The sequence below is a fragment of the Atta colombica genome, unplaced genomic scaffold, assembly GCF_001594045.1.
Source record: "Atta colombica isolate Treedump-2 unplaced genomic scaffold, Acol1.0 scaffold12, whole genome shotgun sequence".
NCBI classification, from domain to species: Eukaryota; Metazoa; Arthropoda; class Insecta; order Hymenoptera; family Formicidae; genus Atta; species Atta colombica.
Genome location: NW_017259206.1, coordinates 680,148 through 694,417, shown reverse-complemented (window position 1 = coordinate 694,417; position 14,270 = coordinate 680,148). Strand labels below are relative to the sequence as shown.

Here is a 14,270-nt window from a genome sequence, read left to right as displayed (position 1 = left end):
TCCATTCTTGGAATGCCAACGTTCCGTGAACCTTGAAGTCCACTTCATCAGGGCGAGGAGCCTGATACTGAACTGTTCTTCCGGGTCGTTCCTTTTATATTACACTATTTGTTAGAGTGGAAAGAGAAAAGAAGAAAATTGTGGATGGAAGGGGGGAGTGGTGAGGGCAATTGGTCAATCTTCAATAACCGGGAGAATAGTTTTCCATATTTTATTTATGTTGTAGCCATTATCTCTATTTAGATTGTTAAGGAATTTTTGTATCTCTATACTTTCTCTACACTTTCTTGAAAAATATGATGTAATGTTGGCTATTATGATCGTTTTATCAAACAATATTTGATATCCTGTTTCGATGTTGTGTTCTGATAAAGCTAATTGCGTGACGTGTTTTAACCTGGCATCATGTTGGTTCTTTTCCCAGTTTCTCCAATACTTGCCTGCAGGAATAAGGTATTTTGTATACTCCTGCGGAGTTGAGTGGAGGCCTTTGATCTTTAGGATTTAGGATCTTTAAGATTTGTCCTATCTTTTTGGATGATTTGAAGATGGTTCGAATACAAAATCAAACTGTATTAATATGTTAAAAACTCTTAACGAATATAAGTCAAGTGATATAATTTGTAAATTTTAAATTGCTGAAAATAGTTTTTTTTTTTAAGAAAACATTTTGCATATAAGTCTGCTACATTCATGTGTAATGATAGCATATAAGACTTATCAGTTTTTAGTATTAGGAGTACAAATTAGTTCGATCCGTTTTTTGTGCATTTATTTCGAAACAAAATGAATGAACAGATCAATTAAAGTATTGCCCATCGCTGCTTACTACTTTTTCCCATCTCTCAGGCAATTTTCCATCTCGAAAAAATGACTCTTTGGAGGCGATCCAATTTTGGAGCCAATTTTCGATTTCTGCGAAAGAAGTGAATCGGTGACTTGCTGCATCCTTCGGAACAACCATTAATCAGAAGGAGCAATGTCCGGAGAATACGGCGGTAAAACATTCCATTTGAGCGTTTCCAAATATTTTTTTTACAACTTTAGCGACATGAGGCCGAACGAATAACTTTATCATGTCTTTGCTCGTATTCCGGCCATTTTTCTCGCAATGCACGACTCAAACGAATCAATTGTAGCCCGTAATGGAATCGCCAGATTCAATAGCTTATAGTAAACAAGACCCTTTTGGTCCCATCAGATACAGAGCATGATTCTTCGAACCATGAATGTTCGGCCGTAGTGTTGATGTTGAGGTCGATTGACCGGGCTTAGCGTAGTATTTTTTCTTCTTGGGATTGTCGTAGAATATCCACCTTCTCATCTCCAATCACAATACGATGCAAAAAATCTTTTCTCTATTGTCTTTGAATCAGCTGTTCGCAAGTGAAAAATTGCCTTTCAACGTCTCTCGGTTTCAGTTCGTAAGACACCCAATTTCCTTGTTTTTAAATCATTCCCATGGTTCTCAATCGTACAGAAACGGCTTGTTACCCCCAATGATTCTGCAAGTTCCTCTTACGTTTGACTCTGATCTTCTTCGAGTAATGCCTCTAATTTTTTGTCTTCGAATTTTTTTGATCCAGAACGAGGCTTGTAGCTTCAACGCTAAAATCTCCATCCTTGAAACATCGAAATTCCCTTCATGATTTATCAGTTGGAGCAGTGTCACCATAAACTTCGACAAGCATTGTCGAATTCAATGGACTTCAGCCGCACTTTTCTTCCAATTAAAGCAGAAAATCAAAATCTCCCACAAATACTGTTTGGTTAACACAAAATTCGACATTTCAAACATAAAAATCAAGATTTTTTTATGAAACTCAAAGCGATATAAACTGAATATTATTAGCAGATGTTTAACCTCTCTGAAACCAAAATTAGCTGTCACTATGAACCATTCACAACAGCTGGAGCTATCTTTAGGGAAACAGACTGAATTAATTTGTATTCCCAATAAAGCGAAAGAAATTTTCAATTAATAGGGTATTTTTTATTTATTTCATAAAAATAAACAATTTCATTTTATAATCTAATCTTAAAGGACAGTATATAGCTCTGTACCATTCGGAATTAACTCTTCTTCTTCTAATTTCCCTGTATGGATTTCCGACCCTATATCTTAGCATTCGGATTGAAGATAGCACGTGATCAAGCTCGCCATCTGTTAGCTCTAAAGAGAAACAGGAGGGAATATATCAATAGTGGGGGTAGTTAATTTCGCGGACGAATATGTCATAGCAGCCATTTTGAACATTTTTTTTGACGTTTATACGATAGTTTTAACAAGGAAAAAGATCTTGAACAACAAAACAGTTCATCATTAATCAATATTGTAACGAGCACAGTGCATTGCTGGGCATGTGATAATAACTTCAACTCGAAATTATGGGATATCCTTTCATCGGTTAACATTATCAGTAATAATGAGAATTTTATATTTTGAAAGTTACACTTAATCATATGTATACTAATGTATACTCAAAGAGTAAAAAGAAACAGGAGGGAATGTATTAATAGTGAGAATAACTAAATCCGCGGACAGATGTATGTCATAGCAGCCATCTTAAGCGTCCACTTTTTATGCTAGTATATATAGTCACTTCCGTCTGTTTATTTAGAATCAAACATTCTCTCTTGTTTCTCTTTACTCTTTGGCTACCTCGCATCTCAGATTTAAGGCTTAAACACAATGGTCTGAATACATAGTTCTGAATACTATAGAATTTTATAGTATACGTAACATAAATCGTAACATGTTAGCGCACTAATGTCGTAAGCGTGTTCTAAATATGGGCCGGAAAGTATATGTTAGCGCGCTCGGGATCGTTGTAAGCGCGTTCAGGAGATTGATTCTGTATCTTAAAACGAGGTGAAAATTACAAAAGTGAGCGAATTTACTAAAATACTAATAATTTTATTGGTCAACATCTAGTAATTGCTCATTTTTCTAAGTTTCATCTTTGAAGATATAGATTCGATCCTCTGAATACGGGCTAATAGATATAGGAACAGGGAATAACAAGCTGTCCAATCAAAGCTCTGGGATATAACATCGAACTTAGACGAGTTGTCCAATCAGAGCTCTGATTGGACAACTCATTATTCACTGTTGCCTGTGTCTATTGCCTGTGTCTATTGTGTTTAAGTCTTTACATTGCCGAACGCACCTTATGGTTGGTAGCATGTTTTTATGACAACATATCTAGGAATCGATTCTGTATCTTGAAACGAGGTGAAAATTATAAAAGTGAGTGAATTTACTAGAATACTAATACTAATAATTTCATTGGTCAATATCTAGTAAATTTGCACTTTTTTCACCTTATTTGGAGATACAGAATTGACCTCTGTAACGCTGGCAATCAATTTTAGAACACACCCGCTGAAACTGAAGCGGGGAGCATAGACTTTTATGTAACGAATAAGACATAAGAATCCAATCAGAGTTCTTTATTTCATGGAAAGGAAGGAAACGAAAGACTTTGATTGGTACATTTTCTTATGCATTACATGTTATGCAAGATTCTGTGCTTCCCGCTTAACATGACGTCACAAAATTGTTTTGACGCGCGTCAACTGACTCCTATGAAAAAGCACCTTTACATCCCACATGTTATAAATGCTTCAAAACATTTTTTGATTGATCAATTAGTAAAGTTCTTTCTTTCGATTGATCAATCAAAAACTTCGAAACATTTATAGCGCCAAGTAGGACCGCATCCTAAATCTACTGAACGCGATTAATATTAAAAAATGTGTTCACGTTGCTTGAAATTTCTAAAAAAAAGATGTTGCACTTACAAGTTAGAAAAAAAACAATTTTGTGTGCAAAAAATGCATACAACTTGAACAAATCTAAATTAATTTGGTACGATTATTTAGTGAGATTTTTATTTAAATTTAAATTATTTAATGATTATATATATAAATTAAATGATTTAAATTAAAAATACAGAAGGCCAGTTTTACCAATGCCAATTACTTGATCAGCGTGAAACTGACCAATCGTATTCGCTATTTAGTTAAATTGACCAATTTTACTAATTGGCGTTGGTGAAACCGGCTCAAAATGTCTTGTTGGAAACAATGTATATATTCGATGCAACATATTCAAACTCTTCTTTCTCTCACATCTGATTAAACAAAATTTTTTTCATTACTTTCCCCTCCTCCCTCCTCCTTCTGCCATCACCGTCTCGTCGGCGATATAAACAATATAACCTTCAGTATATTCTGAAATGATCCCTAAAAATCAGTAGAGATGTCAACACAGCAACCGTCGACCGCAGTTTTCCATCCTGCGACGTAAATCTCATCAGGTGTTGGAGATAATTCTCGGGCAAGCATGGAATTCGTGCGGAATCTCGTTGGCTGTAACCTGAAACGATCGTTTCTCAAGGCACCCATAATACGTCTGCAATACGTGCGATGCATCAGGTACATACAAAGTCAACAAATTATAGATTATTTAATGATTCGAATTATCCTATGTTACGATTAATTATTGACAAAGAGAGAACTTCATTTTTGAATGGAGACTTCACTATGACGTCAATTGTTGCAGATCAGTTTTTGCTTGCCCTGTTTACATGTAGAATTAGTTTAGAAGAGAGAAAGAGGGGGAAAAAGTATTGTTACAATTTATAGATTTTGATTGGACACTCTGTAAATGCATATTAAAGCCATATACAAATTGATGTAAGGATATGTATTTGATATAAGTACAGAAATGAGCGAAATCTTTAATATATTTTATTGTTAAATAAAATATGTACTTTATAATTATAAAATATTTACATTTTACTTTTATATTCATATTAAGCCAATGTATAACAGCTTCAATATACTAGTAAATCATAGTACATTCAATTGAATTTGCTATTCATTAAAATAATTTGCGTTATTGAAATATAAAAAGTATCTATATTTATGTTACATGTTAAGTTGGAATTAAACTAAATAAGAAATACTAACAAACACAAATCAACTTGTTTCAATGGATAGTACAGAAAAGAATAAATTCATAGTGAATTCAGTCACTCGCACTATATTAGGATATCTTCATTTAGTGAAGTAAATTGACAACTATCATTCTTCATTACTTATGGAATACAAAGAAAAATAGAACATTTGTGTTGATTTATTATATATTACTGAATGGAAGGTACTCTAGATCAGTTCACTAAGACTGCTTTATATAAAGTATTTAAATGGAATGGCATAATATAGTGTTTTCCATTTAATTCCTTGTCATGCAGAGAATAACAAAGATAGAATAACTTGGATTGACTTATGTTACAAAATGGAAAGCATCCATAATCAATTTTGACAATGAAATAATATATGGTAAGAAGACAAGGTGTATAATTTCTGAGAATATGCAGTAGGAGAGTGAATTGTGGTCAAAATTTGATTGGTTGTTTCCAGTATTGCTATCATTATTGTGCGCAATAACACCTTATATTTTTACATCATGAATATGACAATGTTATTTTTGGTATTTAATCGTTTAAAATATTCATATGTTTTTACATTTAACCTTGTCAATTTTTACAGCAGCTTTTATGTACTAATCTAGTATAAAGCAAGTGACCAAATTTATTATTAAATTTGCATCCATGAGTGCCTTCTGATAAGCTTAAACAAAAAAGGTTGTTTATGAATCAAAGGAATCAAAGTTTATTATTAGTAATTTAGAAAAATAACAGCATAAAAAATTAGGTGCAGTTATTCCTCAGTTAAATCAGTTTTTAGATTTGAAAATAAATTGCAACAGAATATTGCCTTTTGATTTATAACAATTATTGGTTATTTATATATACATATGATGCTGTTTGGTTTTTATTATTAGAAGTTTTTTACAATAAACCATTACTTAAACTTGAAGTCTTAAGCAAGCCATAAGAAATTAACCAATCATAGTTGAATATGAGAAAAATAATTGATTATGATTAGGCAATTTCTTGACTTAGATTGGGTTGTTCCACTTTTCAATAAAGCTCACTGTCTTACTCTCTTATGCTCTTATTCTTTTACTCTTTATCCAATAAATAAATTATCATATAGTTTATCTGAAGATGGAACAACCTTTAAGAACTTGAGTAATTGTTTATTGTGAAAAACCTCTTTGTCATAGTTAATTAACTGTTATTGCGTTCACAATCATTAACAATATCTAAATTGAAAATTATATTATGTCCTCTGGACATAATTATTGCTCTCTTTTTATTCTTTGTTCCTAGTGTCGATTCCTCTAAGTGTCTTGCATTGTGATATCTTTTATAATTTTTTTCTCAGTTAAAAATTAATATTGATTAAATACCAGAAATTATAATGAAAAATTGCATGAGCTTCAGACACTTATGACATCATAATATTTAATTATATAATATTTACAATAAAAAAATGTTTTTATAGATTAGCTGAAGTCGGCAAATTAGAAACACCAAAGTTACAGGGAAAATATGAGACAGGTCAATTGATTTTACACAGAGTCTTTGGTTACCGAGGTGTCATTCTATTTCCATGGTTGGCAAGAGTATATGACAGAGATATATCTAATAAGAAGGATGAGTATGTTATTTATAGTTATATGGATAAATATATCTATTTGTATATAAATATTGTGCACTGATAATTTGTACATTTAATTACAGAAAGGATAACAGCAATTTTAATAGTGTCGGCGAGAAAGAAGTAAAAGGCAGAACACATACATTTTATCAAGTTTTAATTGATCAACGTGATTGTCCTTATATAGTAAGCAACATTCAGAAACTATAGATCTATTTTTTATTTTTGCACTAGACTGCACTTTCTTTCTCATTGTTGCCAAGTAATATCATTCATATATTTATTTCACTGTAAATTCTAAAAGTGTACATTAAATTCAGTTATAGAAAATAGATCCTATCTGTTTTCAGATTGAATGCTCGTAAAATGAAATAAATATATGTTTGAAGAATTTCACAAAAGTGAGAAAGAAAATGTTATTGCATTCTAACACTGATATAAAGATTGTATAATATACTGTGGTTAACATGTGTCTAATATATATATACACATATATATATATATATTTTGCAGCGTGCTCAAACAGAGGCAGTTACTTTTTTGGGCAATCATGAGAGCAGTCGCAGCTTGTACGCAATTCCTGGATTAGATTATGTCGCTCACGAGGATGTACTGCCATATACCACAAATGAGAAAGCGGCGCTGCAGCATGAACTGTTCGATAAATTTTTGACTTATCATCCAGACAAGGAGCCATGCTTTATGGCGCAGGAGACCCTTCGCACGTGGCAGAAAAAGAATCATCCGTGGCTTGAGTTGTCAGATGTACATAAGGAAACGACCGAGAATATTCGCATTACCGTTATACCGTTCTACATGGGTTGCAGAGAGAGTCAAACTACTTCTGTATATTGGGTGAGTTGATATAACAAAGTCAGATGTCTTATTCCATTAGAAAAGGGAATTGAGTTAAACGTTAATTCTTCGTTACATCTTCTGGTTTATAGTGGCGTTATTGCATCCGACTAGAAAACTTGGGTGAGTTGAGCGTACAATTGCGTGAAAGGCATTGGAGAATATTTAGCTTGTCAGGTACATTGGAAACTGTTAGAGGAAGAGGTGTAGTGGGTCAGGAACCTGTGCTATCGAAAGCTTTACCTGCTTTTCAATATAGCAGTCATGTGAGTTTGCAAGCTCCTAGCGGTCATATGTGGTAAGTACAATTATTTAACTGCTTTGCTTTTAGAAGACATAGTCGATACAAATATTCTTCTATGAATTATTGACAATCAATGAATAATAAAAATAGAATGATACTCTTGTCGATTGTATCTTCTACAACAAAAATGCAACCTTAATTTCTTGTAAATAAAAAAAGGCATTATTTATTTAATTGTTCTCAATGATTTTGTTTTCAGGGGAACATTTAGGATGGAAAGAGAAGATGGATATGCGTTTGATTGCAGAATTCCACCATTCTCCTTAGAATCAAAAGCAGAGCCATCCACACCCAATGTAGAAATCTGATTCTTTAACGAAGGATGATTTAATAATTATAAGCGATGATTAGTTAGATAAATATATAACAATTATTAGATGATGATAATATAGCTTCAATCAATGATTGATCTAAGTGTGAATTTTGTGATAACTCGGAAACTAATTTCACAGACAGTTTTAATAAAATTATAATGTATATATTTTCTCTGAAAAAAACCCTGTAATCTCATACATAAGAAGATATCTAGCATTCATCATTCATTTTCTAACAATCTAATTTTAATGAAATTTAATAATATATGTAAATGTAAAAAAACTAACTCTTTAAATATATTGAATATGTAAATACAGAAAGAATACTCAATCAACATGAATTTTGCAATTTTATTTCTATAAAATCGATTTTGCTTGAAAAAGTTCAAAATTAAAACATCAAATGAAAAAATTGAAAAGATGTAAAAATGATAAAAGGCGGATAAGAAATTTTTTTACGACCTGTTATGTTTTATAAAATTTTTTTTGAATTTCGAAAATGTTTATTTATCCCACGGAATGCGTCTAAAGAAACTATGGGAAGGTCTTACGTAACTCGAAAAGATCCCCGAACCCCCGGAATGAAAAATCATGGATCGCGTGTTTTGGCCACCCGATACGGACAGCTGCAGAACACAGAGGAGAGGGAGCGAGCGAGATAGAGCGAGATAGATCTTGCTTTGTCTATCGATCACGGGATAAAAGCGAGGTGCGCCGTTTCCATAAACGCAGCCTGAAGCTCGAACGCAGTTGGAGGCGTTGGAGCCACAACGCGATCATTGACTTGGCTGTTTTTGGCGTCGCCTGGGTTTGCTTGCCGCATCCGTTACGATGGTTGTTTGTAAGTTACGCATGTACACGCTATGTAGATTAGGAAAAATGTCACCGCTGCGATGGAAATGTTTGAGGCGCGTAGAAAAACATCTGGCCCGCGTAAAAAATTACTTGGGATTAGACGCGATGAATCGATAGACGTGAGGATGTAATTGACCAGCCTTAACCTTTCCAAATATGCCCGATTTTTTTCTCTCGCGACTTGCCACACCCTCGAATGTTATTAATAATTTCAAAATCGCCACTTGCGAATCCCTTTTCTACCGTATCGAATTGCGCGAATGTTGGCATCTTTGTTTCAAATCGAATGTTTATTGACGCGACGATAGTGATAGCGTTCTTTCCTCGTATTACGCGACAAACAATATAACAATGCACGGATTGAAGTAAATAAATCATGTAGAATTTTGATTAAATTTAACGTTGCTCTTCTTTTTTAGGTCCATTAACTCCCGAGATTCTTGATCAGCTACGTGTAAAGTTTTATGCCGATAGTCGCAACGTATTGGCACAGAATGTCTGTACGAAAACGAATCCTATCGAGGCTTGTGCTTCGAGAAAGATTCTAGAGGAGACCCACCATGTCTTCACTCATAAGATTGAGACTGAAGGCAAGCCTGTAACTAATCAGAAGAACTCTGGAAGATGTTGGCTGTTTGCCATCTTAAACGTCATGAGAACTAGCTTCATGAAACAGCATAATCTAGACGAGTTTGAGTTTAGTCAAGCTTACCTATTTTTCTGGGATAAGGTATACGAACATGACATACGAGGTTGGGAAGTAACTAATTATTTGTACTAAATTTGAATTAAATTAGAGTTAGACCTTTTTTTAGTAATTTTAAGTTAATTTCGTCTTTTTTTTCCAGCTGTAACTATAATTTATTTATATTTTTTTTGTAAATAATAACTAATTTGAATTACTTTAATATTTTACACATTTTAAATTTATTTATCAATTTAATGTGATTGGAGAATCTGAATAGTAGTGTTAGTGCTGCACTGGTTGTGTATAAGACAAAGGAGTTCAAAAGACAAACAGTAATTTAATTTTGCTAATATCTACTAATTCTTTATCTGTGTTAGTGAATTATCTTTATAAATATTACATACATAATCTTTATAAATATTACATTAGTAACAATATTTTTACAGTTTAATCTTGTTTATTATCAATGTCTATTGATTCTTTATCTGTAAAAGGCCTCTACAATGAGACTAATACAGTGTAGTAAGTTATAAAAAATTAATCACAATAGAAGTGTATGTATGACTGCTTACTATGCAATATTGCTCTAAAAAAATAATCCATAAAAGTAAATTATCTGTACAAATATCATAAGGCAGCAAGATATAAGTAGTAATCACATTAGACAACAAAGTAATCATATTAGAGAATGTAAAGTTACTGTCTTACATTTTCTATCATAATTGACTAATTTGCTTGCTGTTTACATTTTACTGTCTTATATTTTTCTATGAATTTTTAGTAAAATTTTTTAAAATATAATTGTATGTAAAAAACAAAAACATTTTATTATTATGACATTACATAGCCAGCTGTATTTCTCTTGCAGGTAGAACGTTGCAATTACTTCCTGCACAATATCGTAAACACTGCGAAGCGCGGCGAGGCGGTCGAGGGCCGTTTAGTCAACTTCCTGTTGACCGATCCTACCTGCGATGGTGGCCAATGGGACATGATTGTGAATCTGATAACTAGACACGGTGTCGTGCCGAAAACGTGTTTCCCGGAATCATACAGCTGCGAATCCAGCGTTCGTATGAATAGCCTACTGAAAAGCAAACTAAGAGAATATGCCAAGGCTCTGCGAGACATGATCGACAATGGTGCGTCTGATGACGAATTGAAGACACGAATAAATGAGCAGATGATGGTGATCTATCGAATAATCGGCATCTGTTTGGGTGTACCTTCTGAGAAGATTACATGGGAATATTACGACAAGTCGAAGAATTACAACTGCGTGGGCCCGATCACGCCACTAGAGTTTTACGAGAATTGCGTGAAACCGTATTACAATGTGAACGATAAAGTATGCCTGGTAACCGATCCACGACCGGGCAATCCTTATGGGAAACTCTATACTGTAGATTGCCTGGGAAATGTCGTGAGTGGGAAAACTACTCGCTACAATAATCAGCCAGTAGAATTATTGATGAAACTGTGCGCCGAGAGTATCAAAGATAATGAGCCTGTTTGGTTCGGTTGTGATGTTAACAAAAGATTAATAGATAAACATGGTATTCACGATATAAACACTTACAATTTCGAACTAATGTTCGGCACCGACATTCACCTCGGGCTTTCTAAAGCCGACAGATTGCTCTATGGAGATTCTATGATGGTACACGCAATGGCATTTACGGCTGTTTCAATAGATGTAAATATTTTTCAATATTTTTTCTATTACCGAATATATCAAATTTAAACAATATTTATTAATAGTTATATTCAGCAAAAAGAAAACAATTTTATAACTGTTGTAAAATTCTTTAATATGATTGGTCTTGGCATTAGTTTCTTACTGAATCTAAATGTATAAACCAATCATATTAAAGAATCTTATAATAGTTGCAAAGTTACCTTTTCTGTTCAATGTTGCAATGATTTATCTATATATGAATATTATTCTGTTTTAGAGAGAAGGTAAAATAAAGAAGTTCCGGATAGAGAATTCATGGGGTGAGGATCATGGTCAAAAGGGTTACCAGGTTGTGACAACCGAGTGGTTTGCTAATTTTGTCTTTGAGGCGGTCGTAGATAAAAAATACGTACCTGCGGACGTGATGGCTGTATTCAATCAGGAGCCAATCGTTTTACCCGCTTGGGATCCTATGGGCACGCTCGCTCATTGATGTTAAAGTGATTTAACTAAATGCGATGGCAAGCCGTTTTATTTTACAAACACAAAACATTTCAAGTATAACTCGAGAAAACGAAATATTTAATAAAAATTCCGGGGGCAGTGATTGTACAAATATACCAATATTTTATATCTTATACAAGAGAATGCAGCAGTATTGATAAGTGGCTTTGTATTAAGTCCATTTTGTTTATTACAGTATACGAGGGCAACGTTTAGTTAAATCATCAAGACTGAATACATGAGTTACCATATTTGAAATCACGAAATAAATATCGTTTAACGCGTGCGTTAAAAAACAGTTTCCGATAAAAACGGAAGTATATTACGTTGCATCGCATACTTTATCTGTAGGCAATAATATATCTGTTTTTAACATAATTTACCATTATGAATAATTAAATGTTGTTTCAGTACTTCGTTTTTAACATGCGTGAAAAACTATATCTCTTATAAACAAAAATAGACTGCAAATAATTTCCCATCATATTACATACCTGCGATTTAATAAATTTTTTATCATTTAAATGCAGTATTGTATGATATAGTAGAAGCGCTCGTATTTCTGTGCATGTTAATTTTAAAAATTCGCACATGTACACATTATATAATAAAGCAATAGAAAGAAATAATATAGATAGATATGTAAAATTTAATAAAAACTTGCCGATATAATTAAAAATTTTTGCTCAATAGCCATTTTAAATTTATTACTTTCCTACTACTTTAAATTCAATAATTTAATTTTTTAATCGAAAAGATAATGTTAAAAAAATTTTAGGACCAACATGTTTGTAAAATAATATATTATCAACATGCTTACAAAATGCAGATAGTAAATTTCCTAAATTTTTGAAGATATATGCAAAGATTTCAACAAAGATTTCTTTTGCTGTTTGTATTGCTTGTAACTATATCGCAATTTAGACCATACACCCTGACACATGTTTTGGAGACGAACATCCTTTTCTTTGAGTGCAAAATTATAAATTCTCCGTATCATGTACTTAGGTGTGGTAAAATTGCCACGTTGAATGAAACTTAAGGCAGCATACAATCTGCAACGGGCAACAAGGAGAGGATTGTCAAGGCGCATTGCCAATTCAAATTGCTTCACTGAGATTTTGCCTGCCATTTTAGCCTGTGTAAGATATGTCAGATTAGTGAAAGCATATTACATAATTCGACAGAAGAGCCAACGATAACTTACGCAGTGATCAAATTCTTCCCCCAATGCAGAAAATGCTCCTCCAAGCGTGGATAGCCAAGACATGGCATGATCAACTTCTTGTCTTTCTACAACCATTTGCATTAATTTTTCACTCCTAAGAAAGGATAAATGTAAAAGACTATAATAGTTTAAATTAGTTTTGTTGTAAAATCACTACAAAACTTGCCATTTATAATCCAGAAATTGACTTTTTGGTATTCTCAATCTTACAAGTATTATCAGTGAATGTTCTTCTTTAAATGGTTTGTCACATGCTGTCTGAAAATGTTTCAACACTGTCATAGCACTCTTACGATAAACATATGACTTTGATATCATCGAAATATAGGCTGAGACAAGATAGGAATTGAGTCCTTTTTTGCACAGACAAACTGGCTTTGTAAATCTACATATACAAAACTCATCATCATCCTCTAGAAATTGTGTAAACCATTCACTGTGTTCTGTATACCTAAATACACTGTGTAATTTGACCGTGACATCATCAAAAATCATACAGTCTCTATATATAATAAATCGCACGCGATTATTCATCTCTTGTCTTAATTTACGAAATTCTATATATTTTGCAGTATTATTGCACTGCATCTTCATGACACTGATAGAATCCATTTACAGAGTCCATTGACGGAAATGTATTTGGAGCTATTAGACATTTTCACAGTTCGAGAATCATCTAAAATTGAGCTTTGCAAGCAAATTTGTACTCGAACTTCTAAATTCCATTGGCAATTACTCGAATCATTCTCCAATGCGTCCATGACCGCTCGATAGTTCATGAAAGAATAGTACGCGAGAAGCGTAAATATAAAATTCCTCTAGTTTAGTCAGCTGTTAAATCAATGTTGCGAATTTCAATCCTTTTGCAGCTAATATCCCTAGAAGTGAGAATCTGATTAATTTTGTCTTATTTTTGATTGGCTTGATAAAAAATAGCGGCACTAATCAAATGATGACTGAGCACGTGAAAAAAATTAAAAAATAAATACGTGAACGTTTTCAGCTGTAAGAATTAATCATAATCTATTATTAATCATAATCTATTATTCTCCTCACATTGTAATTGATCAATCTATTGTATTTATATTATATATTATATTGATCTATTGTAATTGATCAATTTCTTATAGCTTGCAATTAGGGTATATCCACATAAATTTGCATAGCTGCATAAACATATGCATAAAGAAAATTATCCAATCATATGAGAAATGCAATTGGATAATTTTCTTTATGCATATCTTTATGCGACTATACGAGTTGTGTGG

At 32.9% G+C, this 14,270-nt stretch overlaps 3 protein-coding genes across 3 annotated transcripts; 2 read left to right on the top strand and 1 right to left on the bottom strand.

Annotated features, from left to right (window-relative positions):
* The first annotated feature begins 4,079 nt into the window (after window positions 1–4,079).
* Window positions 4,080–8,216, top strand: LOC108694309 (polymerase delta-interacting protein 2). Its single transcript, XM_018203720.1, has 6 exons — window positions 4,080–4,440; window positions 6,421–6,576; window positions 6,660–6,762; window positions 7,090–7,431; window positions 7,524–7,729; window positions 7,935–8,216. Exons 1-6 carry the CDS (start codon window positions 4,349–4,351, stop codon window positions 8,041–8,043), a joined length of 1,008 nt encoding a protein of 335 aa, XP_018059209.1. The 5' UTR covers window positions 4,080–4,348; the 3' UTR covers window positions 8,044–8,216.
* Window positions 8,217–8,703: 487 nt separating this feature from the next.
* On the top strand, window positions 8,704–12,458 carry LOC108694294 (bleomycin hydrolase). The gene is made up of 4 exons (XM_018203693.1): window positions 8,704–8,890; window positions 9,324–9,634; window positions 10,461–11,288; window positions 11,548–12,458. Exons 1-4 carry the CDS (start codon window positions 8,881–8,883, stop codon window positions 11,761–11,763), a joined length of 1,365 nt encoding a protein of 454 aa, XP_018059182.1. The 5' UTR covers window positions 8,704–8,880; the 3' UTR covers window positions 11,764–12,458.
* A 113-nt stretch (window positions 12,459–12,571) lies between these two features.
* Window positions 12,572–13,959, bottom strand: LOC108694356. The gene is made up of 3 exons (XM_018203783.1): window positions 13,169–13,959; window positions 12,982–13,096; window positions 12,572–12,912 (listed from the first exon to the last, which is right to left on the bottom strand). The coding sequence occupies exons 1-3, from the start codon at window positions 13,612–13,614 to the stop codon at window positions 12,616–12,618; spliced, it is 858 nt and encodes a 285-aa protein (XP_018059272.1). The 5' UTR covers window positions 13,615–13,959; the 3' UTR covers window positions 12,572–12,615.
* Between the last annotated feature and the right edge of the window lie 311 nt (window positions 13,960–14,270).

What these genes read in the sequence shown, in the direction of transcription:
- LOC108694309 (XM_018203720.1), top strand. Translation starts at nt 4,349, where the DNA reads ATGGAATTCGTGCGGAATCTCGTTGGCTGTAACCTGAAACGATCGTTT. An exon ending in CAATACGTGCGATGCATCAG is followed by an intron (nt 4,441 to 6,420) that starts GTACATACAAAG and finishes ATGTTTTTATAG; the next exon opens with ATTAGCTGAAGTCGGCAAAT. An exon ending in AAACTACTTCTGTATATTGG is followed by an intron (nt 7,432 to 7,523) that starts GTGAGTTGATAT and finishes TCTGGTTTATAG; the next exon opens with TGGCGTTATTGCATCCGACT.
- LOC108694294 (XM_018203693.1), top strand. An exon ending in ACCTATTTTTCTGGGATAAG is followed by an intron (nt 9,635 to 10,460) that starts GTATACGAACAT and finishes TTTCTCTTGCAG; the next exon opens with GTAGAACGTTGCAATTACTT. An exon ending in TTACGGCTGTTTCAATAGAT is followed by an intron (nt 11,289 to 11,547) that starts GTAAATATTTTT and finishes ATTCTGTTTTAG; the next exon opens with AGAGAAGGTAAAATAAAGAA.
- LOC108694356 (XM_018203783.1), bottom strand. Translation starts at nt 13,614, where the DNA reads ATGGATTCTATCAGTGTCATGAAGATGCAGTGCAATAATACTGCAAAA. An exon ending in CAATTTCTGGATTATAAATG is followed by an intron (nt 13,097 to 13,168) that starts GCAAGTTTTGTA and finishes ATCCTTTCTTAG; the next exon opens with GAGTGAAAAATTAATGCAAA. An exon ending in GGGAAGAATTTGATCACTGC is followed by an intron (nt 12,913 to 12,981) that starts GTAAGTTATCGT and finishes TATCTTACACAG; the next exon opens with GCTAAAATGGCAGGCAAAAT.